This window comes from Taeniopygia guttata, chromosome 1 (assembly GCF_048771995.1).
Source record: "Taeniopygia guttata chromosome 1, bTaeGut7.mat, whole genome shotgun sequence".
Taxonomy (NCBI): Eukaryota; Metazoa; Chordata; class Aves; order Passeriformes; family Estrildidae; genus Taeniopygia; species Taeniopygia guttata.
Window position 1 is genome coordinate 30,741,547 of NC_133024.1, and position 27,617 is coordinate 30,769,163.

General features: G+C 45.7%; 1 protein-coding gene across 5 annotated transcripts in view; it reads left to right on the forward strand.

Moving 5' to 3' along the window:
• Positions 1-27,617, forward strand: part of MYO7A (myosin VIIA) — a 63,885-nt gene that overhangs the window by 32,844 nt on the left and 3,424 nt on the right. For 4 of the 5 annotated variants that reach the window (XM_072926579.1, XM_072926585.1, XM_072926591.1 and 1 more), the window contains 31 exons: positions 237-395; positions 743-835; positions 2,136-2,230; positions 3,273-3,357; positions 4,226-4,444; positions 4,595-4,702; positions 5,254-5,463; positions 6,021-6,224; positions 7,022-7,198; positions 8,859-8,948; positions 10,170-10,297; positions 10,826-10,952; positions 14,267-14,386; positions 15,086-15,259; positions 16,420-16,647; positions 17,068-17,238; positions 17,616-17,733; positions 18,014-18,140; positions 18,255-18,424; positions 18,533-18,723; positions 19,276-19,400; positions 20,130-20,287; positions 20,770-20,923; positions 21,049-21,204; positions 21,567-21,672; positions 23,308-23,421; positions 24,484-24,571; positions 25,367-25,473; positions 25,672-25,857; positions 26,683-26,799; positions 27,274-27,357. In XM_072926579.1, the coding sequence (XP_072782680.1) occupies positions 237-395; positions 743-835; positions 2,136-2,230; positions 3,273-3,357; positions 4,226-4,444; positions 4,595-4,702; positions 5,254-5,463; positions 6,021-6,224; positions 7,022-7,198; positions 8,859-8,948; positions 10,170-10,297; positions 10,826-10,952; positions 14,267-14,386; positions 15,086-15,259; positions 16,420-16,647; positions 17,068-17,238; positions 17,616-17,733; positions 18,014-18,140; positions 18,255-18,424; positions 18,533-18,723; positions 19,276-19,400; positions 20,130-20,287; positions 20,770-20,923; positions 21,049-21,204; positions 21,567-21,672; positions 23,308-23,421; positions 24,484-24,571; positions 25,367-25,473; positions 25,672-25,857; positions 26,683-26,799; positions 27,274-27,357 (4,389 nt within the window). Of the gene's footprint in view, positions 1-236; positions 396-742; positions 836-2,135; positions 2,231-3,272; positions 3,358-4,225; positions 4,445-4,594; positions 4,703-5,253; positions 5,464-6,020; positions 6,225-7,021; positions 7,199-8,858; positions 8,949-9,038; positions 9,117-10,169; positions 10,298-10,825; positions 10,953-14,266; positions 14,387-15,085; positions 15,260-16,419; positions 16,648-17,067; positions 17,239-17,615; positions 17,734-18,013; positions 18,141-18,254; positions 18,425-18,532; positions 18,724-19,275; positions 19,401-20,129; positions 20,288-20,769; positions 20,924-21,048; positions 21,205-21,566; positions 21,673-23,307; positions 23,422-24,483; positions 24,572-25,366; positions 25,474-25,671; positions 25,858-26,682; positions 26,800-27,273; positions 27,358-27,617 lie in introns of those variants that run through there. The other variant, XM_030268432.4, reaches the window with a different exon arrangement.

The following is a 27,617-nucleotide window of genomic DNA, read 5'->3' on the forward strand; positions in this document are numbered from 1 at the left end:
GCTGGCTGGAGTTCTCTGGGTCTGTATATCATCCCATGCTGCTGCTTCTGAGTATTGTTCTGGTTAGGCCAAGAGAAAGGCATGGGATGGATTAGATAACAGAACCATGCAAAGAAAATCAAAACCTTCACCAGCAGTCTGTGCCTCATCAGGCCCATGAGGAGCTGCCCATAAGTACAATGGACTGGCCCTGAAAAAGGTTGCAATCAAATCCCCGTGTCCTGTAACCTCCCCAGCTGTTTGATCGGGAGCTGTGTGTCCGTCAGCTGAGGTACTCAGGGATGATGGAGACCATCCGCATCCGCCGGGCTGGATACCCCATCCGCTACACCTTTGTGGAGTTCGTGGATCGGTACCGGGTGCTCATGCCTGGGGTGAAGCCAGCATACAAGCAGGTGAGAGTCCTCCTTCACAGGTAATGTGTGCTCTCTGCTGGGCAATCTCCAGAGATACTTATGGGCTGTGCCTCCCCTGCAAAAACAATGATGCATCGTTTGATCCCCAGGTGTCACAGTGGTGCTCTGGGCTTTCAAAGTGAAGAAAAATGGTTACAGGGCTGGCAGGGACAGGTAGCCATATTCAGCTTGTCCGTCTCACTCATCTTAAACAAAGTGACAGTAAAATCATAAGAACCTCATTAGCAGAAAACTGCAGGATTTGGCACCAGAAAAGGTTTACACTGGGCCTGGGAGGAGCGATGGTTGAGTCTGGTCCTGGTGAATCCCAACTCCTTTTCTGTCAGGGTGACCTGCGTGGGACGTGCCAGCGCATTGCTGAAGCAGTGCTAGGGAAGGATGATGACTGGCAGATTGGCAAGACAAAGATATTTCTGAAGGTGGGTGGTTCTCCACATTCCCTCTGCCATCTTGGATCCTTGCCTCAGGAGACATCTCCTACCGTTTCCTTTCTGTCACAAGACATGACCTTTTTCCATGGTCTCTGGGCTGGCATGTCAGTGGGTAGAACCTGGCTTAAGGCAGAATATTTGGGGATGGTTTAAGCAGCAGTCAGGAGGAAGTCCTGACACGGTTCCAGCACTGATGCATCCACAAATCCATACCGACACAAAAGTGGTCACATCCAGTGCACAGCCTTTTCCTCCTGGGCTAAGTTGTTCAGCTTCCTCTCCTGCCTTCACTCAAAAGGTACAGCAGGAGGGACACCCATGCTGAACCCTGCAGGGAGAGGGACATGAGCACAACAGGCTCATTTTGCTTTCTGCACAGCCTTGTGTAACCCACGATATGCCTACAGTCTCCTTTTCTGCATCAGTCCAGCTGACACAGAGCAGTCCAGCACTGCAGGTCCCCTGCAGCCCCATACACACTCATCTTACCTTGCAAACCCATTCCTGTGCTGTTCTGGGAAGGTGAGCAAAAACCCTGACTGCTTACACCTAAATTCACCTCCAAATCCCACTGCCAGCACAAACACCCCCATCTCTTCCCCAGAACTTGTTCCCACTAGTTGCTCTTTTCAGAGCCTGTTATCAAGATTTCACAGCTGTCAGGACAGGAAACAGAAAAATTGGGAGGCCCTGAGGGGCCACGGGAGGTCGAACAAAGCAGGAAACATGTGGAACTGCCTCTGCTGCACGCAGTGTGGCATGGCGCAGCTTGCCATGACTGGGAAAGAAAGCTGCATCACGCACAACATGGGAGGAATCAGTATTGGTGCATCTGAAAGCCTCAGAGCAAAGGAAATTTAGCGTTTTGAGGGGCTTTTTTATTCCTTAGGGAAGCATTGCAGTCCTGGCTGGAAGAAGTGATGGGACCCAGGTAGTCTGGAGTTTGTTTGCAAACCTCTCCAGTGCTCCTAGGAGCTGCTCCCATGGCTGAGAGCACTAGGAGGGAGGTCTGTAGGGAAGGGCAGTGTAATTTGGTTGTTTTCAGACTGGGAAGTATTGCATTTGCAGCTTCTGGATGACATGGTTCATTTGGGAATGAAGATATTTCAATATGGTTTATGTTAGGACTTCCCCAGTGAGTAGGTGAGGTGATACTTGGGATGTAAAATGACCCCAGAGTTTATTTTGAACAACTGTCCTGGGGAAGGGTCTTGTACCACCAATTCTGGCCACATATCTGACAGAGGGAGAGCTTGAGACATTGGTGCTGTGTTGCTTCCTCCCCCAGGACCACCACGACATGCTGCTGGAGATTGAGAGAGACAAGGCCATCACGGACAAGGTCATCCTCATCCAGAAGGTGGTCCGTGGGTATAAAGACAGGTAGGTATTAACCCCATGGCCAGATGGGAGGTGGGCTATGTGGGATGCTTCCTCCAGCAAGTGGGTCCTGGAGGCTGCATCACTTCTTTGGTGCCCAGATGACCAGAGGGGCCCCCTGACATGTTGGCACTCAGGTGCAGCAAGTACCAGAGGAAAACAGTAGAGGAAATAAGAGGATAACTATGTTGTCTGCCTCAAACCTGGACAGAATAGGACCTTCTGTCCCTGTTCAGTGCCATCTTCAGGGAATGTGGTGTTATGACAGTGCAGCAGTGGGCTCTGCCAACTGAAGGCAACACTGAGACTCAAATCTATGGAGATGCCCACAAGACTGCAGAGGGAACGCTGGGTCACCTACTGCTACTAAAGTTGCTCTCCCCAAGGCCCAATGGGTTCAGAGCTCTTCCCTTTGCAACCTTGGGAAGAGGACAGGTAGTTCATGGCACCATGTGGGTGAATAGGGGGAGCCACAGCCAAGGACAAGCTTCACCTATGGGGGAAGGACAGTTCTTGGGGTTTTATGCTCTTCAATTGTCCAAACCACGGCTGTGATTCTGGTTGTGGTTTGCAGAAAAGACATCTCATCAGTCTTTTACACACTGATCGTAGCAAGACAAGACCCCCCCAAGGCCTCCCAACACAACTGTTGTCTGCAGGTAGAATCAGATCAGGCTGAGAAGGACTGGAGGAGCAGACAGGGATAGCAGCGTGGTGTTAGTGAGGTTTGCTCTCAATCATTTGGGTAGGATGCAATTCATTTTCAGGTGCTAGAATGAAATGGGAAGGCTGGGATTCCTATAATCTCCTGTTCTTCCCATTTCCATAATGTAGCATAATCTCCTTGCAGAGACCGCTCAGAGACAGTGCCTACAGATGTTTTTATGAAAGCAAGGAAAGCTGGGGAAGGAGACCTTTTCAAGCCAAAAATACAGGGCTTATTCCACTTGGACACTCAGGTTCAATTCTCCAAGAAATGAGGCCCAGGAGATGATAATAACTTGTGGCCAAATGACAGAGGCAAATGATTGAAATGCTTTTGCAGGTCCAATTTCCTGAAAGTGAGAAATTCAGTCCTGATGATTCAGAGATACTGGCGTGGACATAACTGCAGGAAGAACTATGGTGCTGTAAGTAAAGGGGTGCTTCCTCACACTTCTGCCTTCCTGCCTCTCTAACGTGGGATACACATAAGAGTTTCCTGGTTCAAAACATCCCATTGAATGTTGGAAGTAGTGAGGTTGGCTTTTATCAGTTGGAGCAATTAATGGAAGTTTGCTCTTTTGCTTTGTTCTCCATTGAAGAGATTGCCTTCTAGCTGCCCTCTCCCCTGTGACTCATATGTCCATTGTACCAGCTGGTCATTTGGGTTTTGTAAGTCTTCCCCTAGTTTCCAGATGACTGAAAACTCAAGAGCATCTTCCTCTAAAAAATGGATTCCATCTCCATGTGGGACCATATTTGGGTTTCTCACCCTCCCAGTCCATAGTCTCCTTCTCTCCCTGTTGCAGCTGGTTCTGACCCAACAGCAGGTCTTTTGGAAAGTGTGTTAAGGTCTAAAGTATCTCAATATAATCATTCAAGCCTTCAACTTGATAGAAATAGCCATTTCCAGGCTGGCTAGGATGCTGCCTCCTGCCATCAAACAGCACTTTGACTGTCAGGCAGGAGTTTTGCAGATGCTGGACCTCCGTAGGAGCAACCCTCACGGCTTGCAGCTACCTTAGGATGGCAAACCAGACATCCTGAGGCCTCTCAAAGGCTCAGTAGGGAAGAAAATGTTTCTGTCTTTCCTGGGCTTTGAATCAATGCAGCATTCAGAGGGTTTCATTTCTCCACCCTCTTGGAGAACCTCCCTCCAGAAGGTTCACTCTCATGGGGACTGATTCCAATGGCTTTTATTTACAGCCGTGCAAGCAGGAGATTAGCAGTGAAAATCTGCTTACAGTGGGTGAGCCCCTGGCCGGCGGGGTGGTTTCATCCTGCTCCCTCTTGCAGATGCGGATTGGCTTCCTGAGGCTGCAGGCCCTGTACCGATCCCGCAAGCTTCACAAGCAGTACCATATGGCTCGCCGGCGGATCATCGAGTTTCAGGCACGATGCCGGGGCTACCTGGTCCGCAGGGCTTTCCGCCACCGCCTCTGGGCTGTCCTCACCGTCCAGGCCTACGCCCGGGGCATGATCGCCAGGAGGCTCTACAAGCGCCTCCGGGGGGAAGTAAGTACCATGGAGGAGAAACAGAGATGAGGAGAGGGGAGAAATACATGCTTCTGCATCATGTGCTCTTGGGATCAAATTTTAAAGGAAAAAAAAATCTAGAAGTAATTAGATGCCTGTTCAGAAAGGCTCTTCTGTTTATTCCCACAGTATTATCGACGCCTGGAAGCAGAGAAACTTCGGCTGGCAGAAGAGGAACGACTTCGAAAGGAGATGAGTGCCAAGAAAGCCAAAGAAGAAGCAGAAAAGAAACACCAAGTATGTGGGGACTGATCTCTTTCTGGGGTTCTCTCTGTTCTCCAGGAACTAGTTTTACTCCTTTGAGAGGCAATGACAAAAGTATCTAAGGAATTTCTGCCCTTCTTGAGTGGTTTGTATTTAATTCTCTAAAGTACTCTGTGCTCTATTAGTTTGAGTCTGCTCCAGAATTTCTGATTTGCTGCACAGGAATGCCAGAGATTATAGTTATTATTCCCTTTTACTATTGTATAAAAGGGGAACTGGGACACTCTGTGTGTGTGTGTACATGCAGGGCTGTTGTATAAAAGAAAAAAAATTAGGTCAGTGAGAGTTTCTGTGCATGGACCAACACCCCTAAACAGGCACTAAGGAATGGGGAAAATGAATTGCTTTGTCCTTCTGCAGCTGAGAAACTGAGACACGGACACGTCACTGATTTGCTCCAAGTTATGATATGAGTATAGTGCCCTAAGCACCAGGCAGCCTGCCTTCCTAAAACCAGGCCCTGTGGAATTTACTGGCAGGTCTTTGGAAGGAGCAGTTCAGTCATTGCACTTCTCCTTTTGCAGGTACGCCTGGCCCAGCTGGCACGGGAAGATGCAGAGAGAGAAGTAAAGGAGAAAGAGGAAGCACGTCGGAAGAAAGAGCTCTTAGAAAAAATGGAGAGAGCTCGCAATGAGCCAGTGAATGACTCAGAAATGGTGGACAAAATGTTTGGATTCCTGGGGACAACCTCCTCCCTTCCTGGCCAGGAGGGACAGGCACCCAATGGCTTCGAGGTACTGGAGATGTCCAGGAGTCTGTCTATCACCTGACAGGCATTAGCAAAACATTAATAGATCAAGAAAGAGTACAGTAATAAGAAAGCGTGTCTCTGAAGGCTTCCTTCAAGGCAAGGCCCTCCTATGTGACCCCAGAGGGTTATTGTGCTGTGGCTAGAGATGGGCAGGCAGCCTGGCAGCTTTCCCTGAGACTATGAAATGGAGGAGACCACTATCACTATAGAGTCATCAAGGACTTCTGGCCTTTGAGATCTTCCCTTTTAGGTTCATCACAGCTTATGGCATTTAGCTCTTAGACGTCCTTTCCCCCTCTATGCTATGCATAGAGCCATGCTTGTTGCTTCTTCTACTGCTCTGGGAACATTCCTGGGTACAGGCATGTTCTTCAGAGCTTGGGCTTTGCATGAGCTCTAGAGCTATATTCCATGTTTTTCCTCCAGCTGACTTTTCCTTTTGGGATGAAAATCAGACTGGCAGAAAAATCAGGCCCAAAGGGAAATGATAGTTTGATATCCAAAGCTATGCTGAGTGTCTGACGTTTCCTTCCACAACAGGATCTTGAGCAAGTCCAGAAGGAGCTGGAGGAAGAGGACCTGGATGCAGCATTACCTCTCCCTGAGGAGGAGGAGGAAGACCTCTCAGAGTACAAATTTGCCAAGTTTGCTGCCACGTATTTCCAGGGCACAACAACACACACATACATCCGCCGGCCCCTCAAGCAGCCTCTCTTGTACCATGAAGATGAAGGAGACCAGTTGGTGAGGCAGGGGATGAAAAACCTTGAGCAAGGCTGGGTGGGTTGGAGCAAGCCTGGGTAACCCTCCAGCCAAAGGGCACCAGAAGTTTCCATTTTGGGATACACTTATCTGCTGCACGTGTGTCCGTGGCCCCTGTCCCACCAGTATGCTTTGAGTGATGGTAAGACAGTGAATTAGAGGGAAGGAGCATTAGAGAGGACGGTCCCTCTCTGTACCTTGGTGTTAAGACAATCAGGTGCTCTGGGCTCAGACAATGGGCAATGGAAATTGTTGCTTCAGTACCACTTGTAAAGCTTCTAGGGAGCTGTAAAAGTTGCTTCTTACCTTGTTGTACACACCAGTGCAGAGCTAGAAGAGAACTGCTTGTCCCATAGCCAGCTGTACATGAGCAGAATTGTATTGAACCTGCATGGCTATAACGCATATTGCATCATCCATGAACTTGCCTGCACTGTGGTTCTTCTTCCCCTCTGCAGTGGGTTAGGAGCTGCCAGTCCCTGCCCCTTGGTAAGGCTGGCATCTCCTGCCAAGCAGCAAAGCCCTTGTAGGGCTCACAAACACATTTATGGTGGCACAAACACAGAGCCTGAATGTGTGATCCCAGCCAGCAGCCTGCCCAGCATTCAGAGAGGATGTGTGCTGCAGGCAAAACTGTTACCTGTGGCACAGGAAGTGTTTTATCTCCTGCAGATGTACAGAGAGATCACAGTGGGGATCCTGGTAGATTCAGCATGGCTTGACCACCCCCTCCACTGCCCTGGTGTGAGCTAATGGGCTGTAATTTTCCTTTCAAATAGGCGGCACTTGCTGTATGGATCACTATCCTGCGTTTCATGGGAGACCTCCCTGAGCCGAAATACCACACAGCCATGAGTGATGGTGGTGAGAAGATACCAGTAATGACAAAAATCTATGAGACTCTTGGGAAGAAGACCTATAAGAAAGAACTACAGGCTCTGCAGGGAGAAGGAGAGGTAACTGCTGTGGGTGTAAAAGAGAAGTTGTTATTATTACTTGTTGGATATTGAAGGGTGTTGGAAAGAAACAACTTGTGGGGTTTGCTCCAGGCAATCAGTTTGTTAATTGTATTTGCACTTATGCTATGAAGGGAGAACTGCCTGTGATCCTGTCCCTTCCTCACAGGGAGAACTGAATGTCCGCCAGCTGAATGTTCCCCAGTGAAGGAAATGCCCCGGTATCTCTCATGAGACTTTGATCTCTCTCCTCCACCCTGCAGGGCTAAAGTACAGTGGGGGGGAATGTAATGTCCTCTGTTTCTTATTTGGTGATTTCCTTTTGATCTGCCCCAAGTCAGAAGAGACTAAATTAAAAATGTGCCCTTAATCTTGGAGCAGGAAGTAATTAGTTACCAGGAGATTAAGCTGTGGAAATAAAAATATTTTAAAAAACCAAATCCCTATTGCATCCTGAGTGCCTTCTGGATGTGCCACTGGAGGACTTCATCTTAGTATCCTTCCCAGACAAAACATTATTCTGGATAAATCAATGTCCACAGTGCTGATACATTTTCATCTTTGGCAATTGCTTTATTCAACAGGATACGCTATAATCTGCTGTTGGCATCTTCTGGATGCCACTTTTCAATTTTCAAGTAGTTTTCTTGACAAATCTCTACAGTATTTGCAGGGGTAAATTAACAAATCTTGATCTTAAAATAACGATACCATTCAGCACTTCTAGTGAATAACCTGACAAGAGTAGCCTCAGGATCATAATTCTGTGAAAATATACACCAAGAATCACCTTTAATTCCTTCTGCCCATAATTTCTTGCTTGTTTATTACAAAAAGGCATATTTTGGCCAAATGAGATATCAGGTAGTACAAAAGAGAAGGAAATTTAACCTGTTCTTTTTCTCTGTGTTTACGTCATCTCTTCACAGTACAAAAAGATGCCTAAGCAAAATGATATGCAAATCCAGGTTTACAGCACCAGCTCATGTTTATAATGGATATAAACCATCCTAGCTGCAGCACTCAAAGTGGTGTTTGGGTGTGAAAGCATGGTCTTTTCAAAGCTGTTTAAATGGGTAGAGGTTAACTGATTCCAAAAGTTTGCTATAAAAGTAGAAAGCCAGCAAGTAATTTGATGATGTATAGTCAGTGCCTGGAGCTGTCCCACATCAAAGGTGTCTTCTGGGAAACCTGACAGAGCACAGGGCTGGTTAAAAGTTATGAAACCACAGTGGGTAACTACCTGTCCATGAATCCCTGACTAGATGACTTCCAGCTGAAAACCTGCTGTGCAAGTGGCTTGTCCCAGAGAGTGGTCTTGCTCATCTCATTTCCACTGTCATACAGCAGAACTGGGTGGACCTGGGTTCAGCACAAATCAGACATGTATTCAACATAATTTTTTCATATGTTCCCAATATATAATTTTGATCTGAGGGACACTTAATGATTTGAGAGTGTCTACAAAATTCAGAGCCAGCCCTGGGTTATCAAGGGGCACAGGAATATGTGTCCAGACTTCTGGTTCCCACCAGCCTCTAAAACATCTCACTCTCTGCTCAGGATTAATGGTCTTTTGCAGGAGCCCAGGGGAGGCAGAGGGAGCACTTGTTCAGGACTTGCATGTCACCACTTTGCATCCACTCCTCTTGCTTTGCAGAGTACTCATGTTGATGGGCACAAGAAGAACAGTGTGCGGCACAAACTGGTCTCCTTAACACTCAAGAAGAAATCCAAACTGACGGAGGAGGTGAGGGGAGACGCTTGGCCGCCTGGCAGCACAAGTGCCGTTGGATTGTCTGCAGCCCTCTCTGACTCTCTTCTGCTTTTCCCTAGACAACATAGAACCAGCCCTCCTCTGGGTTTGGCGCTACCTGTCTCTCTGCCTGAAAGATTTAAGGAGTGTTTAAGGGGAAAGGTTGGCTTCCCGTGTCTCCTTGAGTCATTCTGCACCTCGCACCGGCCTCCCCTCGGCTCCTGTTCTCCATCCATCCAGCACCTTCCCTCCCCTCTTTCACAGCCCTCCATCCAGCTGCTCACCTCTCACCACTCTGTGATGGTCTGATTGTTATCCCTGCTTTTAGTTTCCTGCCCATAGAGAGCAGAGGTGGGGTCTCCAACAGCACTCACCCATCCTCTGCTCCACTCCAGTGCCAGGGACAAAACTCCCCATGGTAGCAGTTACCCCAAGCTGAGAGCTTTTGAGAAATGCCATCTCAAAAGAGTGAGGAATGATTAAATCTTTCAGGTGGGGGTGATGGAAACAATTGATAGACTACCCATTTTGAGAGCAGGCGCCATCTTACCTGGCTACAGCTGCTTGAGAGCATGAAGATTGCTCTGTGAGATATTCCCTTAGGGGTCAGTGGGGAGAAACAGGGCCCAATCCAGCTCACCCTAACTGACTCTGAAGATGCTCTAGAAACATCCATCTCTCTAAATGGAGATGGGGTTGACTAGTGAGACAGTGAGCTGTGAGACAGACCAATGCCATCCTTGTTTTCACAAACAGCACCGTGCTTATGCAGGTTCAGCTACATCATTAGCATGGGAAATGGGTCCATTTTGCCAGTGAAAACACTGATGATTATTTTGGTATTATTAGATTAAAGGGACAGGTCCTCCTTAGCAATTAGATGGTTTATTCCAAGGACCTTTGGTGGCCCTCTCCCAGCAGCAGGACCAGCTCAGAGCTGGGATGCAAGGGGGTGCCATTGTAAGAAACCCTGGGAAAGGACCAAGCAGGTGGAAGCGTGACTAGACAGGACCGTTTTTAATTTCACCCATACATAATTAAAGCAAACACAGTCCAACCCTCCCATTGCTGTTAAAATCCTAGATGGAAGAACTTCTGAGAGCCCTCCTGGCTGGTGGAGGAGTCCTCTTTGGGGAGCACCACACACTTGGGATGGGGGCGGGGGGGACACAGTAACTGGATGTCCTGAAAGAGACCAATATGTCTGGTTGGCAGGTGACAAAGAGACTTCATGATGGTGAGTCTACGCTGCAGGGTAATAGCATGCTCGAAGACAGACCCACTTCCAACCTGGAGAAGCTCCATTTCATTATTGGTAATGGCATCCTCAGGCCAGCCTTAAGGTTAGAAATCAAAACAAAGGCATGAACATGCCATTCTTTCCATTCCGTCTTCCTTGAGCTTTTCTTGAGCTATTCAAACAAGTTTGATATCATCTGCAACTTTACAAAGGTCTTGTTTCACAATTTTTATAGTTATGTTGTATAATGCAGGCTGGACTGGTTTATGTTTCTTACTGTCCATATCAGGCCTGGTAGAATGACCATGCAAACAGATTCAAACATTTCTGAAACTCCTAATGACACTGGATTGTTCTCTTAAATGCTTGCTCTTGTTCCTCACTACTCTGTTTTTCATTTGACTATGGTATCTCTTTTGCTTGTGTAAATATTTTTAGTGGTCTGCTAATGAAAAACTCAAACTCATTTCAGCTGCTAAATGAAGCATTCAAAAATTGGAAAGTGCCAAATGAAGGCCACTTGCACATCTCTGGTTTAACCAATTTATGTGTTTATGTTTATTAATAGAAATTAATGTTAAATAATTCCTCTTTTTTTTTTTTAAGTTTAAATTATTCATTCCTATTGTAGGGATGAAATCTACTGTCAAATCTGCAAGCAGTTGACTCAGAACCCATCCAAAAGCAGCCATGCTAGGGGTTGGATACTGATGTCCCTTTGTGTGGGATGTTTTGCTCCTTCTGAGAAGTTTGTGAAGGTAAATTGTATATGACATTTGTCTAATGAATTATCTACTAATACATTTTCTTTTCCACTCATGGGACGAGCTTTTCTTTTGGGTTTCACAGTAGAAGGAATCCCAGTCTTTGCCAGAAATTAAGATGACAGAATTCCTAAGGAAGTTGTTCATGATCCCAAGTTCAGTGTCTAATGTCAATCAGATGAGTCACTCCTGAGTGTGACTCCAAAGGTAATGTAGACAACCAAAAGATTGACTTTCCTGTGACTCTAAAGGTAGTGTAGACAACCAAATTACATGATGTCTCCTGCATGTCGATGTGTGAAGATGTGATTAAGTGACTTCTGGTAGGAAATCTGTTTTAGAGAGGCTGCAAGTGGAATTTACACAACCAGAATAGCCCACATTTCTCCTCTGTTTCTTATATGCAAAGGTCTGTACATTCAACATTTACTGGTTTTGACAGTATGACCTCAGGCACCTACTCTACCAAAACTTGCAAGGAATAGAGCACAGTCAATTATACAAATATAAATTTATACTCAAAAAATGCATATAGAAAAGGAAGGATTTCATTTACATGGAAGTGCATTTGCAAAGGTGCTCTCTGAACGATGCTATGTTCCCCATCATGTGTCATATTGAAAACATCCAATGCCAAACAGCCACATGAGATGACGTGCAACCCATCTTCAGCAGCACTGTGGATCAGCAGGACTGAAGTCAGTGGGAGGTGCCAAGAGGCTGACACTTCTGAAAATCAGGTTGTTCTTAAGGATTTTCTATTTTCTAGGCAAAGTTCTTTTGCCTAGATTTGAGCAGTCTGCTTTCCAAATGAGTTATATAGTTGTGGAATTGTTTGGGTTGGAAAAGATGTCTGAGATCAAGTCCAACCACTGCCAAGCCTACCACTAAAGCATGTCCACAGGTGCCATATCTGCATTTTGTTAACACTTCCAGGGATGGTGATTCCACCACTTCCCTGGACAATTTGTTCCAGTGCCTGACTGAAAATAAAGATGTTCCATTAATTTCCATAGATACCAGATAGGTACTGGGTGTTCAGCACTGAAAGAGCTGAATCCAAGAATAAAAATGCCTCCTTCTTCCCCAGACCTTGTCAGTGTGAAATCTAATAAAGAAGATATATCACTGGCAAGGTCACAGAAAATTAAATTAACAAGTGGAAATGAGATCTGAAAAGTATGGCACAGGAAGCTGTGTTAGTTTAAATCTTTAATAATAGAAGATTACTTTAGGATAGTGAAGCACTTGTCAGAAATAATTCATAAGTAGTTCTGGAGACTCAGAATCATACAACCACTGGATCATAGAATCAAAGAGGCATAGAATGATTTGGGTTGGAAGGGATCTTTATAAGTCATCTAGTTCAACCCTGCTGGCAGGCAGGCATTCCTTCCACTAGACCAGGTTGCTCAGAGTTCCATTCAGCCTGGCCAGGGATGAGGCAGAGACAATTTTTCTGGGTAACCTGTTCCACCCTCATAGGAAATAATTTCTTCCTCATGCCCAAACGAAACGTGCTCTTTTTCGGTTTAAAGCAACTTTCCCTTGTCCTGTCATTCTACGCCCTTATCAAAAGTCCCTATCCAGCTCTCTTGTAGCCCCTCTAAGTTCTGGAAGGTGCTCTAAACTCTCCCTGGAGCATTCTCTTCTCCAGGCTGAGCAACCCCAACTCTCTCAACCTGTCTCTATAGCAGAGGTGCTCCATCCTTCTGAGCATCTTAGCGGCCTCTAGACTTGCTCCAATGGCTCAACATCGTTCTTGTGCTGGGGCCCCAGAGCTGGATGCAGCACTCCAGGTGGGATCTGGTTAGGGCAGAGCAGGGGGGCAGAATCTCCTCCTTCTCCCTGCTACCCTCATTGCTAATTATGCAGCCCAGGACATGTTTGGCTTTCTGAACTGGGAATACTCATGGATGGGTCATGTTTAACTTCTTGTCCATGGATACCCTCAAGTCCTTCTCCTCAGGATTAGTCTCAAACCATTCTCTGCCCAGACTGCATTTCTGTTTGGGATTTCCTCAGCCAAGGTGCAGGAAGTTGCTCTTGTCCTTGTTGAACTTCATGTGGTTCACACAGATCCAACTCTTAGGCAAGTCCCTCTGGATGGCGTCCATTTCCTTCTATGATTCTGTCATTCAAATGTATCAAGTAGAACTGAAAACTTTGAGAAGGTTTTCACTGATAATGAGGCAGGTCTTCAGTATGTATTTCACCTCCCAAATATTCAAATTATGCTTTGGATCCCATTAGACACCTTTATTGCATCATGGGCAAATGCACATTAGCACTCCTGTTCTTTGCACCTTTCTTGCAACCAACAGTGGGTCTAGGTGGGAAGGTTCAGTCACACGGAAGTAGGAATGTGAAAAAATATGTAATTGCATAGATCATTATTAGAAATAGCATAAATAAAATTACACTTTGGCATTGCATTGCCCACTTACAATCACTTGCAGCAGATCTCATCCCTGTAACCTGGCTGTGTTTCATAGGTACTTCATAGTGTCTCTGTAAGTTAGGATTGACAGAGATACCCGTCTCTCTAGCTGTGTTATTTATAGCTAACAGTGTTATAAAGCAGTCTGTGTTTGTGAAGGAATAGCTGTGCCTTATTGTTCAGAGAACTCTATCTTTCTACAAAGTCTCTCAGAAAAATTTGGTTTACAGATTTATTAGTCTTAGCTAACAATTTGGCCAAAATGTTTATGTAATATTTTTAAGTGTGTTATCTTTTATATTGTGGAAATCACTGGATTTAATTTTCTCTACAATAATGTGGTTATATTTTTAACATACACTGAAGTGCTTCAAATTCTAGTTTAGGCCAAAATTCCATTTGAAATCTGACTAAGGAGATATCTGTTTAATGTCACTGTGAAAGATCTTTTGTGCTCTTAGTTAAATGTTCTGAGTAGCATTCACTTACAATCCCCCTGAATCATTACTTACTCCCATCTTTTTGCCAACAATCAATTGAATTTTATAGCACATTTTAAGATACAAAGGTAGAAATCACTGACAGCAGTAGCAGGAACAGAAAAGCTGCTGTTCTGGCTTCAATCAAAGGTCTATCTAGTCTGGTGTCTTCTCTCCTCTGAGAACAGAAATGCACAGTAGAACAAGGCAGGGATGCAGACTGTCCTAGTGTCTCTCAGCTTCCAGTGATGTGATGCAGGAACATCCGAGCCTGAGTGGTATTGCTGTCATTAGTCACAGAGGGCTTTTTACCAATAAAACATGATTTTTTGCAAATGCTTGGCCTCTTAAGCCAAAGGTCTAAACAATGTGTTCCCTGCTGCCAACAGTATTTAAGGAACTTTATCAACGGAGGCCCCCCAGGTTATGCTCCCTATTGTGAAGAGAGGCTGAGGCGGACGTTTGCCAATGGGACAAGGACACAGCCACCCAGCTGGCTGGAGCTGCAGGTATGAGCCCTTCTATACCCTCCCCAGGGAACTGGGGCTTCGGGTTTAAGCCTTTCAAGAGCCGTATCTCTGTCAGGATTGAATGTGGGATAACAAAATGCCTATTTCTGTCAACATTTTTCAGATAATTCCAATACACTGCACTCCCCGTATATCCTGGATTTGCTCCAGAATATGTTGGAGATCAGTCCTTTTAGCTGCATCAGTATTTGTAAATTAAATTTTCACTGTTGGCATTGAGGCCAGCTGGCACAGAGCAAGCCCCTGTGTGTTCAGAAAACTATCTTCCAGATGAAGATGGCTGCGGGCAAACTGCCTCCCATGAGTGGTCTCTAGGACTTATTTGGGGATAATTATAGCTGGAACAGGCAGTTTCTGTAAAAATTGCTCATTTTCTAAACTGGCTTGCAAGCATATACAGCTGTGCGCCAGTGTCCATGAGCATTCCCAAGCCTCCTTTTCTGTTCTGGATTAGGCACCATGATGACTGAATGTATTAAATAAAATATCTGTGACTTCCAAGTACTTCCTGTGGCTGACTGTACATTATGTTGATAAATATGGTGTGGTAGCATTGAAAAGCAGCCAGTCAGTGGGATCAGGAATTAGTAAGTAGTTACCAGAGCAGGGTGCAAGAGTATGCAGGTAAATAGTATTGAAATACATGTAACATTATGAAGTTTGACTTTAATCCTTTAGGCGACCAAGTCCAAGAAACCAATCATGCTGCCTGTCACATTTATGGATGGGACAACAAAGACACTATTGACAGACTCTGCAACAACTGCTAAAGAGCTCTGTAATTCTTTGGCCGACAAAATCAGCCTGAAGGACCGATTTGGTTTTTCGCTCTACATTGCACTTTTTGACAAGGTATATCTTCAGTTCTGTTCCCGAATAGTTCTGGGAAAGATGGGGGAGGTTCTCCTTGCTGTCACATCACTTCCAGAAGGCAGAGGGATTATTTCTACAGTGCAAGTCTCAGCATGATTTTCACAAAAAGAGTAGTCAAACTCTGCAGCTGGGTTGGAGGAAAATCTCTCTCCTTGGAGATATTAAGAATGCAACAGAAAAATGCACAGAGAAGCCTATTCAAAATTCAGCTGTTCTGACTAGTCTGGTGTACCAGAAACCTTCAGAAATTCCTTTCCTCCTACATACTTATGTGATGCTATTCTCTTACTCTTAGTTGAGCTTATTAGAGATGAATTTCCAGTAAAGCATCCTACCTGGATTTTTATGCAAGGGAGCCAATTAAATATAATTGGAACACTAACAGTTGAAATTAAGCTTCCAAAATGAGTTAAAATCCAAGCTGCCGTGCTGCATTGGCATTTAACCTGCTTTATTTGACCTAAATATATATATTTCTCAGAAATTCTGTTAAAATAAAGGTGAGCATAAATGAGAGGGGCAAAGCTTCATTAGGGGAGACAACAGGTGCAAGTAAATAAAACTCAAGTATACCAACAGCTGCTGTGTAAGAGGATGAAGTATATTCTCATATACATAGGTGGCCACCTCTGCCTCTAGGTGGGGAAGCAAATAGTTTATACTCTGTCTTCATCTTTTTTGAGGAGACATTCAGCATAGGATGCTAAGTCTGAGGAGATATAGCGCTTTGGGGGCTTCATGGCAAACCCCAGTGAGAAGACAGGTAAATTTCTGTAACAGGACAGGCTTTTTTATTCTGGGTTTTTCTGATGGTTAGCTAGGTTGGATCCAAGCCCATGACTCTGAAACTGTGCATTTCAAAGCACATTATGAATCAACAATAGTATAAAATGGGACCATTGGCTTTGCCGAATCATGTTGATGCTCTCCTTTCAGTCTGAATGGGAAGATGGAGCTCAAAATGGAATGGCTCACCCAGCCATGCTGCAGGACTTGGCTGGCTAGATGACATAGAACCATTGATTGTTTTGATTATTTTGATTATAAAGGTAGTCTGAGTGACTCAAAAATAGATCTGTCTACCTAAAAAGGTCTGCATTTGGTCCGGTGAATGCCACATTTCTCTCTGCCCTGCCTAGGTGTCCTCGCTGGGGAGTGGCAATGACCACGTGATGGATGCTGTGTCCCAGTGCGAGCAGTATGCCAAGGAGCAGGGAGCGCAGGAGCGCAACGCACCATGGCGGCTCTTCTTCAGGAAGGAGATCTTCACCCCCTGGCACAACCCCAGTGAGGACAACGTGGCCACCAATCTCATCTACCAACAGATTGTGCGAGGGGTGAAGTTTGGGGAGTACCGGTGTGACAAGGTTTGTGACAGCAGCTCCCAGTCTGGTCCAACAAGTATCTTTGAGATGGTGAAATAGGTTACAACAAAGGGGATGATAAATATTCCTCCCTGGACACCCGTTAGCTTGGGCATTATGGTATTCACAAGGAAAACAGGAGCTACAGCAATCAGATCCTCTTGGCTGGGCTTGGACGCTTCCATGTGCTGCATAAGCACACTTAACAATGAACATGTTAATGCTTAACCATTGCTTTTAATGGTCAATGTCCTGAAGTTTAGATGTGCAAAAAGCTGCAAAAGGTTAAGTTCTACCAAAAAGAATCATGCCCACACAATTCTGTAGTACACCCAGCCTCCAAAGCAGGCTCCTTGAGTGGTGGAGGATGGATGTTGTGATGGCTTGGTGACAGCATTCACTTGGTTGGTTTGGCTCCCACAGGAGGAAGATCTGGCAGAACTGGCTTCCCAGCAGTACTATGTGGACTATGGGTCAGAGATGGTACTGGAAAGGCTGCTAAATCTAATTCCATCCTACATTCCAGACAGAGAGATCACAGCTTCAAAAACAGTGGAAAAATGGGCTCAACTCATTATAGCCGCACATAAAAAGGTGGGGACAATAGATCACCTGTCAAGGACCACATCATGGTTAAATAGCTTCATGTGCCTTTTAAATGTGTCAGACACCATAGCTCAGCTCTTAGCCTGGCCTGAAGCTAAAACTGTGAGAAAGGCCAGGGCTTGTGATAACCACATTCAGCTTTACCACTGGTTTTTATGCAAGATCTGACAGAAGACATCCTACAAAGATTTACTGTGAGATGCAAAACACTCTGTCTGGGGTGGCATTCCTGTTACATGAGATTGTGGTGTTACCAGTTGTATTACAGAGGTGATTCATGTCTCTGGGTAATGTCAGGGCTTTATTGTGCCAAGCATTGTATAAAACCTCCCTAGCTTCAATTAGAACATTTGCTTTTTCTGTAGGGAATTTATACTCAGAAGAGGGCAGACCCAAAAAAGGTCAAGGAAGAAGTAGTGGATTTTGCACGTTTCAAGTGGCCTTTGCTGTTTTCTCGGTTTTATGAAGCCTTCAAATTCTCAGGTGAGTCAGTAGAGCACATCCCCAGAGCACAAGATGCTCTAAAGCAAAAGGAAGGAGAGATGGGGATTCCCCAGACAAGAAGGGGACCATCTAGCTGGTCATTTTTGGAGGTGTTATTTTTTGTTGTGTCCTGATCAGCAATGGCTCGGGCTATGGATGTCCCACTATTTATCTCCTTTAAAAAAACACAGAGCTTTTTGATCATTGCATTCTCCTTTGAAACATTTTCTGTATCCTAAGACCCTTCATGAGCTGTTTGAATGTCTTGTCTTCAACCCAGGGCCAAGCCTGCCTAAAAATGATGTGATTGTAGCTGTCAACTGGACAGGGGTGTACTTTGTGGATGAACAGGAGCAGGTTCTCTTGGAGCTCTCTTTTCCAGAGATCACAGCTGTGTCAAGCAGCAGGTAAGGAGGAATAGACTTGGCTGGCAATCTCACCACAGATCAGTCTTCTTCCAGGCTTTGCCTCTGGATGTCATTATGTTTCATGTTTATGTCTCCTATAAAAATATATCCCAGAGGAGGAAAGCTGCAAGGGCAGAGTTTCACCCTGGCCACCATTAAAGGTGATGAATACACTTTCACCTCCAACAATGCAGAGGATATCCGGGACCTGGTGGTGACCTTCCTTGAAGGACTAAGGAAACGATCCAAGTATGTGGTTACTCTCCAAGACAACCCAAATCCAGGCAAGTAAATAGCCCAGCTCAGTAGTAAACATAGAGATAGATTTAATATTCCTGAGGAATTTGGGGAAAAAAAAAACAGTTCTAACCAATGGTTGGTTTTTTTTGTAGTGGGAGAAGAATCTGGGTTCCTCAGCTTCCTTAAAGGAGACCTGATAGTTCTGGACCAGGACACAGGAGAACAAGTGATGAACTCAGGGTGGGCTAATGGGTTCAATGAACGGACCAAGCAGAGAGGGGATTTCCCAACTGATTCTGTCTATGTCTTGCCTACCGTCACCATGCCTCCATTGGAGATCGTGGTAAGCAGTCTTACGGAATTACACAACTTGGTACAATGCCCAGGAAGATCAAAGCCTTTGTGGAGTGCTTAGATCTGCCCAGAGTATCCCTGAATGTAAGGCAGAAAACAAAGTGGATGAGAGAGGTGACAAGTTGTCCAAGGCAGAAGTGATCTCAGCCTTTCTTCTGATCTTGGCACTCAGGAAACCACAAACTTGTGACTTGGAATATCCATGTATTGTGCCAAATCCTTCCAGCTGGCCTGATTGATTAAAAGTGTTTTTGTGGTTGGAGGGAACTGCTACATTCACACATGGAGCTGTAGGTTCCAGAGCACATTATCTTCCTTAGGAAGTGATCCACACTATGGAAATACTTGTTATTCCTTGCACTAGTGACTGAGAATGGCACAGAGAAATGGCAACTGCACAGTTCTAACTGACTGTTAACAGGAGTTGATGGATTATTCTCATTTTCACTGTTCTTGTTTTGTATCTGCTTCCTCTCTTTAAATACATCAGATATATTTTATTTCAAATATACCAGGTAACAGAGAGCTTTTCATCCCACAGGCCCTGGTCACAATGACCCCTGACCAACGACAAGATGTTATCAGAACCTCTCAGATGGCAGTTTCAGACAGTGAAGAAAGAGTAAAGCCATACACCTTGGAGGAATTTTCCTATGATTATTTTAGGTGATTTTTTAAGCCATTCTTAAAAATTATAGGAGTCCATCTGCAGATAGCTTGGAAATCAGGAAAGTTTTGCTACTGGAAAAGACTCTGAATACCCCATTGTGTGACTTTGTACAACTGCAACCTCTGGTTTAAGTCATGGTATTTGTGCTGCAGGTTTTCCACAGACAAAGTTTTATAAAGGATTTCTTCTCAGCAGAGGTGTAGCAATTTGAAATTTAATGTTATGTGGGAGAATGTTCTTAGGCTATATAGGCATTTTCATCGCAGATCCAAAAATTTAAATGTGCACCACTGCTGAATGCAGCTGACCAAAGCTCCCACTTCTGTTTGGATGGGCTGGCAATCCAAACAGGCAGATCAGATCCTCTGAGATGTCTTTCCCTCATGAGGCTTATACTGCTAGGTGATATTGTTTCAGTGTGACTACCCTGACCATTCATTGCTGTCATCTTTCCTGTGGCTAGAAGCTTTTTGGGATAGGGGAGGTGATTGTGGTGTCATTACTGGGATAGGGTCTATAAGAGACTCTTCTGAGCCACAGGAGAGTACAAGTGGTTCTCTTTGAGCAGAACTGGAGCTGGATACTTGCTAAATTGTGATGTCCCTTTTGATGTAAGAGTTAATTAGCCAGGTGCTGTGAGCAACCATCCTGGGTGAAACATTGGCCACATGCTGTTCCTATTATCCCTGTAATGTCTCCACCTCTTGCTTTGCATATGCCACCAGACCACCTCCAAAGCACACCCTCAGCCGGGTCATGATCACCAAGAGCCGTGGAAAGGACAAGCTGTGGTGTTACACCCGCGAGCCCATCAAACAGCCACTGCTGAAGAAGATCCTGGGCAGCGAGGAGCTGTCCCAAGAAGCCTGTATGGCCTTTATTGATATCCTTGCTCTGCTTGGGAGTCCCCTTGGGCTCGAGGTCTGAAGGCAAAGGGCTGAACAGGCTCTTTAGGGCTCCAAACAAAGCCCAAAGAAAGGTTTGTGGTCCCTCTTAAGGGCTATGACACCATGTCACAGGCTTGGAAATGGGTCTGTGCCACAAATCTGTACTGTAAGCATCCTTGAAATTTGAGGTGTGTCTACTTCTTAATCAGTGAGGATTTGAGGACCAGTTATTGAGTCCTGCTGATCCACACACATTATTAGCACTGTTCTGTCTTGGTTCTGCTGACTCTGCCAAGTGCACCTGCTGTGGGTGGCCGCAGCCCTAATCAGTCCACGTGGCCTTGGAGACAGCGTTTGATGCCTGAATATCCCTTTGCAGTCACTTCTGTAGTCATGTTAGGATGTCTTTAACAACATTATCAACAGAGGGTCTTCAACAAATATCCCAGTTAGCTCATCCTTGACTCCTACCTCCCACCTGTGCTGAAATATATGGGTGACTACCCATCCAAAAGGACCCGCTCAGTCAATGAGCTGACAGACCAAATATTTGAAGGTGCCTTGAAAGCTGAACCCCTAAAGGATGAAATCTACTGCCAGACCCTCAAGCAGCTCACAGACAACCACATCAAGTAAGAGTTGTTTATTCCCCTTGACCCAAATGCACTAGACTGTGTTGGGAAAAGCAGATCTGAAGTGTCCGTGCCACAAGTGATTTTATTTTTTTTTTTTTCCTCCTGGGTCTCTTCTTGTGCAGATACAGTGAAGAGAAAGGCTGGGAGCTATTGTGGTTGTGTACAGGCCTTTTCCCCCCGAGTAACATCCTCCTGCCCCATGTCCAGAGGTTCCTGCAATCCCGGAAACATCACCCCTTGGCAGCAGACTGCATCCAGAGACTGCAGAAAGCCTTGAGGTATGGCACTGGAAGACGTCCTGGTCCTGATTGTTCCACATCATCCAGATATGTGTGAAAAAATACAACTAGGAGATATTTTGGTGACTAGGGGCACAGTAAAAGCTTACAGCCTCTCTCTATTCCACCAAACTGATTGAAAGAGACATTGGGTTGCTGACAAACACTGCAGAAAAATAAAAATTAATCAACTTAATCCAGGTCCATTTCAGTCACTTTCTTCTTTCTTGTAGGAAAGATAATGTTAATATTAAGAAAGTAGCTGAAGTTACTCAAAAGGGATATGCATTAAAAAGGGAATATTCAAACAAAGGATTCTTGCTATAAGGATGCTGTGACACTTGCCACCTCCTGTTTTGCAGGAATGGATCCAGAAAATACCCACCCCATCTCGTAGAAGTGGAAGCCATTCAACACAAAACTACCCAAATTTTCCACAAGGTTTACTTCCCTGATGACACCGATGAGGTAAATGGGAGACAAGGAAATTCTTTTCTGTCAGGATGGTTGTCAATTTTCTTATTAAAATCTCAGAGGAGGCTTATATTGGTTCTGATTCAGAAAAGCTCAGCCTTTCCAGAAACCTCTGGACCAAAGCGTAACAAGTTAAAATCCATCCTTGTCTACTCAGATTTGTTGCAAGGTGTGGTTTTTAATATATGGGTGCTTTGCTGGTGTTCATTGGAGGCTTTAGAGCATGACTGCAGAAAGAGGGAAACTGGATGGGCTCATCCATTCCCTCACAGTAGCTCACAGGCCTTGCCTCTCAATTATTTGGAGCCTAAACCAACAGATATTGTCCACCCAACAATACCCAAAGGGGTACCATGGTGGGCCCCCCTGGGAAATGGGCAGACTATTGCAGGACTGGCAAGTAGGTGACTGAAATTACCCCTTCTGACCTGAGAAATTATACCTGCACTCAGGAAGCTCTCTCACTAAGCATCTTCCATGCTTGTAAGGCAGCTAGTCATATTGGTGCCAGGGCAGATAGGCATGTCCTTGCAGATACTGCTGTCTCACCTACTGATTAGTCTTCCTATGAGGCTTACACCTCTCTCTTCCCTCATACCCTTGGATACAACTAAATTTCTGTATTTCCAAGTGGGTTTATTTGTAAAACAGTCCACATCTGTGGAAGGAAAAGGATGATTCCTCTGCAGCAGCTGGGAGTGTCCTTGTTTATCTGTAATGGAGAGTTGAAAGAACTCTTGGGGTTTCTCATCACTTTGAGTATTTTTTTCTACGTGACCAGCAATGAGCATGACACTACTTCATACACATGCATCTGTGTGAGAGCCAGTAGAAGGAGGCACTGGGGGCTTCTACACTTGGATGGGTTTGCTGTTATCCGTTTGGCCATGGAAATCACCAGGTGGACTGACAGAGTAGCATCATTCCAGTACAACATGCATCTGCACTGACGTGGTGCTGAGCATTAGCAGCACTGAACCTCAGATCAGACTCTCATGGCATGTGGAATGTGGGTCCTGGTAGTTTGATGGTTCAGTTGTGCATGTGGTGGTCAGAAGCTTCAGTTCCTTAAACTGCTATGAGCTGAATCTTATTAAGTGGGCAGAGAAAAATTGAGGCAATATAAATGCTGAGCACAGCTCAACAGGCAAAACCAGATTTGGGATGTGCATACAAATGGGACAGACCTTTAAACATGCCATGCTTTAGACATCCATAAAACAGGAATTGTTTTCCCTCTATTAGCTATCTAGAAACTAGGCATCTGGCTTCCTCATCATAACTGGAGAGACAATTGGGACAAATAAGCCTGGAGGTCTCTCACTCTGTCTTTCCCACCCCTCTTCCCTCAAGCAAATAGTTCCAATGCTTCACTGTTAGATCAGAAAAATCTCTTTCATTGCCTGGAGAGCTCTGGGTAAGCCAGCATAGGATATAGATACAGCATCACAAAGCACAGTGCATGACAGAGCTTCCCTTCCAATACCCAGAGCCCCAGTCCACAGTGTCACTGATTTCACTGGTGGTGGGTATCTAAACTCCTCTGTGCATGTGCACCTGGAGCTCCCCAGACAGCAAAAAGTGGAAATTAACCCTTAGATAGCAGTAATGATCTTCCTCTCTTTGTAGGCATTTGAGGTGGAATCCAGCACGAAAGCCAAGGACTTCTGCCAGAACATCTCCAACAGGCTGCTCCTGAAGTCCTCTGAGGGCTTCAGCCTCTTCGTCAAAATCTCCGACAAGGTGAGTGACCCACTCAGAGGCTGAGGTGGCCCTGAGGTACCCAGCACAACCCGCTTGCCAGTAGGTACACATTGGTGGAGCCAGAGCCATGTGGTGAGAAGCATTTCTCTCCAAGCTGTGTCACATTCCTAAGTCAGATCTGACCTGGTACAGGTGAGGTTTGCGGTCCCACAGCCCTGACTTACAGCTGTCACCCCAAAGGACTTACAGCACAGACAGGCAAAGCTCTCCTAGCCTGTTGCTGAGTTGGGTTTATAAGAAAGGACTAAGTAAGAAAAATGTGCAGCTTAGAGCTGCCTCTGGCAACTGAGAGAAATCTGTGGAGATAGTCATCAGGAAGGGAAAGGAAGGATTGTGGTGAAACAAGTTGCAATAAGGAGTAATGGGTGGAATTAGAGACAGAGCCTGAAGCAAGGTTCTGGCATTGGCTTCCTCACATCAGCAGTTTATAACACATCACTGTAAGAAGTACAAATCAGTGAGCAACAACTACAGGAGATGGGCTGGGCAATGGCCAGCCCTGCCTGTGGAGTCTGGCCACTTGTGTGGAAACATAAGAAGGAAATAAAGCTGTTAGAGAGGACTACTACAATGATGAAGGTCATTGAGGGGAAGGCATGTGAGGAGCAGCCGGGGTCACTTGCCTTGTTCAGCCTGGAGAAGAGGAGACTTAGAGGAGACTTCATTGCAGTTTGCAACTTCCTCATGAGGGGAAGAGGAGAGGAAGACACTGATCTCTTCTCTGGGGTGATCAGTGGTGGGACTCAAGGGAATGGCATGAAGCTGTGTCAGGGGACATTTAGGTTGGATACTAGGAAAAGGCTCTTCACACAAAGGGTGGTTTGGCACTGGACCAAGCTCCCCAGGGAGGTGGTCATGGCACCAAGCCTGACAGAATCCAAGGAGTATTTTGTACAATGCTCTCAGGCACATGGTGTGATTCTTAAAGATATCCTATGCCAGAAGATGGACTTTGATAATCTTTCTGGGTCCCTTCCAACTGAGGATATTCTGTGATCCTATTGTATGACAGCCTTTGTGACCATGTGCTGTGTCCCCCAGGTCATCAGTGTGCCTGAGGGAGATTTCTTCTTTGACTTTGTGAGACACCTGACAGACTGGATAAAGAAAGCAAGACCAGCAAAAGATGGTAATGATGACTCTATTTTTCCCAGTATGGGTCACACAGAGCCTTCCTACAGCCCTCCAGCCCTTTCAGACAAGACTGACCACATAGTCTGCCACAAGCATTGGAACAGGCTGTTCACAGAAGTGGTGGAATCACTGTCCTCTAGTGTTCAAAAAAATGTAGGTGTGGTGCTTAGGGACATGGTTTAGTGATGCTCCTGGCAGTGTTAGGTTAATGGTTGAACTCAATCTTAGAGGTCTTTCCCAACCTCAGTGATTCTGTGATCTGTTGGGCCACACTGATGGGAGTGGTGCTCTCTGCACCATCCCTGGGGACATCACCTGGGAGATGGTCCATCCAGGAGCAGCAAAACCTCTGTTCCAAGGCTAGTCCTGGTTCCTGTGAGAAGCACCTGCTGTAGGGCATCTCTCCAGGAAGTGCCTGCAGGAAGTTTTCAGTGGTGGGATTCATCTCACCTCACTGACCACATCCAAAGTGGAACTGGCTGCAGCTCTGCTGAATTTACCAGTGGCTGCAAGACATAGGTGCCTCAAGGGTACATAGGTGCCTCTGTCCTGTGTTGGGCACAGGTACTGTCAATGAAGTACAGTTCTGCAAGTGAACCCAGACACTTTTCCCACCTTATTAAAGCCTTGCATGGCAGTGTTGTGGTTTGTTCTGCAAAGTCAGAGCCCATTTGGCCTTGTGAATGCCCCTGTCCCTGCAGGCTGTGATGGCACATGGGCACTGCTGGATGCAGACAGTTTGCCAGCTGATACTCACACCATCGCTGTTACATTTGCTTCGTTTGCACAGGTATAGTGCCTTCCCTCACCTATCAAGTGTTCTTCATGAAAAAACTGTGGACCAACACGATGCCTGGAAAAGACTCGATGGCAGACTCAATTTTCCACTATTATCAGGTGAACGGGACTCTGCAATAGCAGTGGAGACTTGGGAGGGGTTAGGAGTAGGTTGCAAAGACTTGTCCATCTCCAGATGTTCCCAGGGAACACCGTCTTAGCCAGGAGCTGGATATCTCCACAAACTCCATTTAACATCTAAGGGTGAAGGACCACAGACATCCTCTCTATCTTTCTGTTGTTCTTTCCTCCATGCAGGAGTTACCAAAATACCTGCGTGGCTACCACAAGTGCTCACGGGAAGAGGTCCTGCAGCTGGCAGCTCTCATCTACCGGGTCAAGTTTGAGGATGACAAGTCCTATTTCCCCAGCATCCCCAAACTCCTGAAGGAGTTGGTGCCTCAGGACCTCATCCGGCAGCTCTCTCCAGATGACTGGAAAAGGGTAAACCAGCAGTTTGATTCATACACCAGGCCTGGCTGGGGGAAGCCCAGTCTCTCAGGTGACTTGTCCGACATTGAGTGTTGAAGTTGGGCTACCAAAATCAGTGACACCTGGTCCTTCTGAAGCCTTACCAGAGCTTCAGCTTCCCTGGGACCACTAAGAGGAGAGATTGTACATGCATGTTCACATAAACATGCCTTGCCTTGGGTTTTCTTTGTCCTGACTGTGGCTGTACTGGTGGATACAAAGCCAGATGGAAACATGCTAAGAGATGGTCTCATGAAGAGGTGGTCTAAGGGGTAATTCTTCCTGCTTTACACAGGGAGAGCTGTGGCACAGGTGCAAACAGGTCTAGCTGTAAAATATTAGAGGTGTCTCACTGTCAAAGAAATAGTCTGATAAGTCCTTTCTGTTTCCTATCTGATATCAGGTTATCTGGGCTGAAGGTCTCCCAGTCTCCTCTGCCTCGTAAACTGGATAATCACAGTTTATAATCTCTTTACTGGAGTCACCAGCTCAGTTTATTTAAAAAGGATCTGCCTTGGTTCCAGGTCCTGCTCTGGTGACAAGAGTGCTTTTTTGAAGTGTTATTGGAACAGAGGCTAAAACCAAACATCAAGGTCAGGTTGGAACCAGAGCAAGCTGCTCTAGTGGAAGGCAGCCCTAGCCACTACAGGAGAGTTGGACTAAATGATCTTTGAAAGGTCCCTTCCAACCCAAACTCTTCTATGAGTCTATCATGGTGGAACTGATGCTCCTTCCATGCAAACAGCACTGGTGCCAGGTACTGCAAACCCTCCATCTCTGTTGTGTTCTCTGTTGCAGTCCATCGTGGCATACTACAACAAACATGCGGGAAAAACAAGAGAAGAAGCCAAGCTTGCCTTTCTAAAGATTATCTTCAAGTGGCCTACATTTGGATCAGCATTCTTTGAAGTGAAGGTACCTGCCCTGGGGTTTCCCTGGCAGCTTTTAACCAAGATCAGTAGACCTGTACCACAGAGGGATTCCAGGTCTGAACCAGACTGGGACAATCCTGATGAAACAGGGAAAAACGTAATACTCTTAATTGGAAAAGTGAAAATACACTTGTTCATTGCTGCTGTGCCTCTTTACACAGACAGGAGCATTGTAGAACTTCAGCATATCTCAGACCTTGGGGCTGTTCCCACAGCTCTGCTGCTGAACACACAAGAGCTCTTCTCTGTTTTGCCGAGGCAAAGGGGAACCTGTGGTTTTCCAAGGGATGTGTCTCTACACACCACAAACCAAATCCAGACCATCCACCATGCCAGTACAGTTCCATCAAGGACAGCAGAAGCCAGTGCTGTCCGGAGAAGACAGGGAGACAGGAAATAGGAAGGGGTCTGATTTTGCTTGACACATCATCTAACCAGTTCATCTCTTTTCCAACAGCAAACTACAGAGCCAAATTATCCAGAAATCCTTCTAATTGCCATCAATAAGCATGGAGTCAGCCTCATTGATCCCAAAACCAAGGTAAGCAAAACCTGGTTATTCACCAGATGCTCCTGAACCCAGTCCCCAAGCCCTCATGGAAGACATCCCAAGGAGCATATTGTTCAGTACTTAGTGAGTTCTCTTTAAGCCAGGTGAGAAAGGCTGGATAGACAAAAAACTTCCTGGAGGTAGAAATTCACAGTTGCACAGAGGCAGCACAGACTTTTTCAACAAAATACGGATTGGGAGCATCAACTATTAGGGCCCTGTACCTGGAGGATGCACACAGTCCTTCCTTA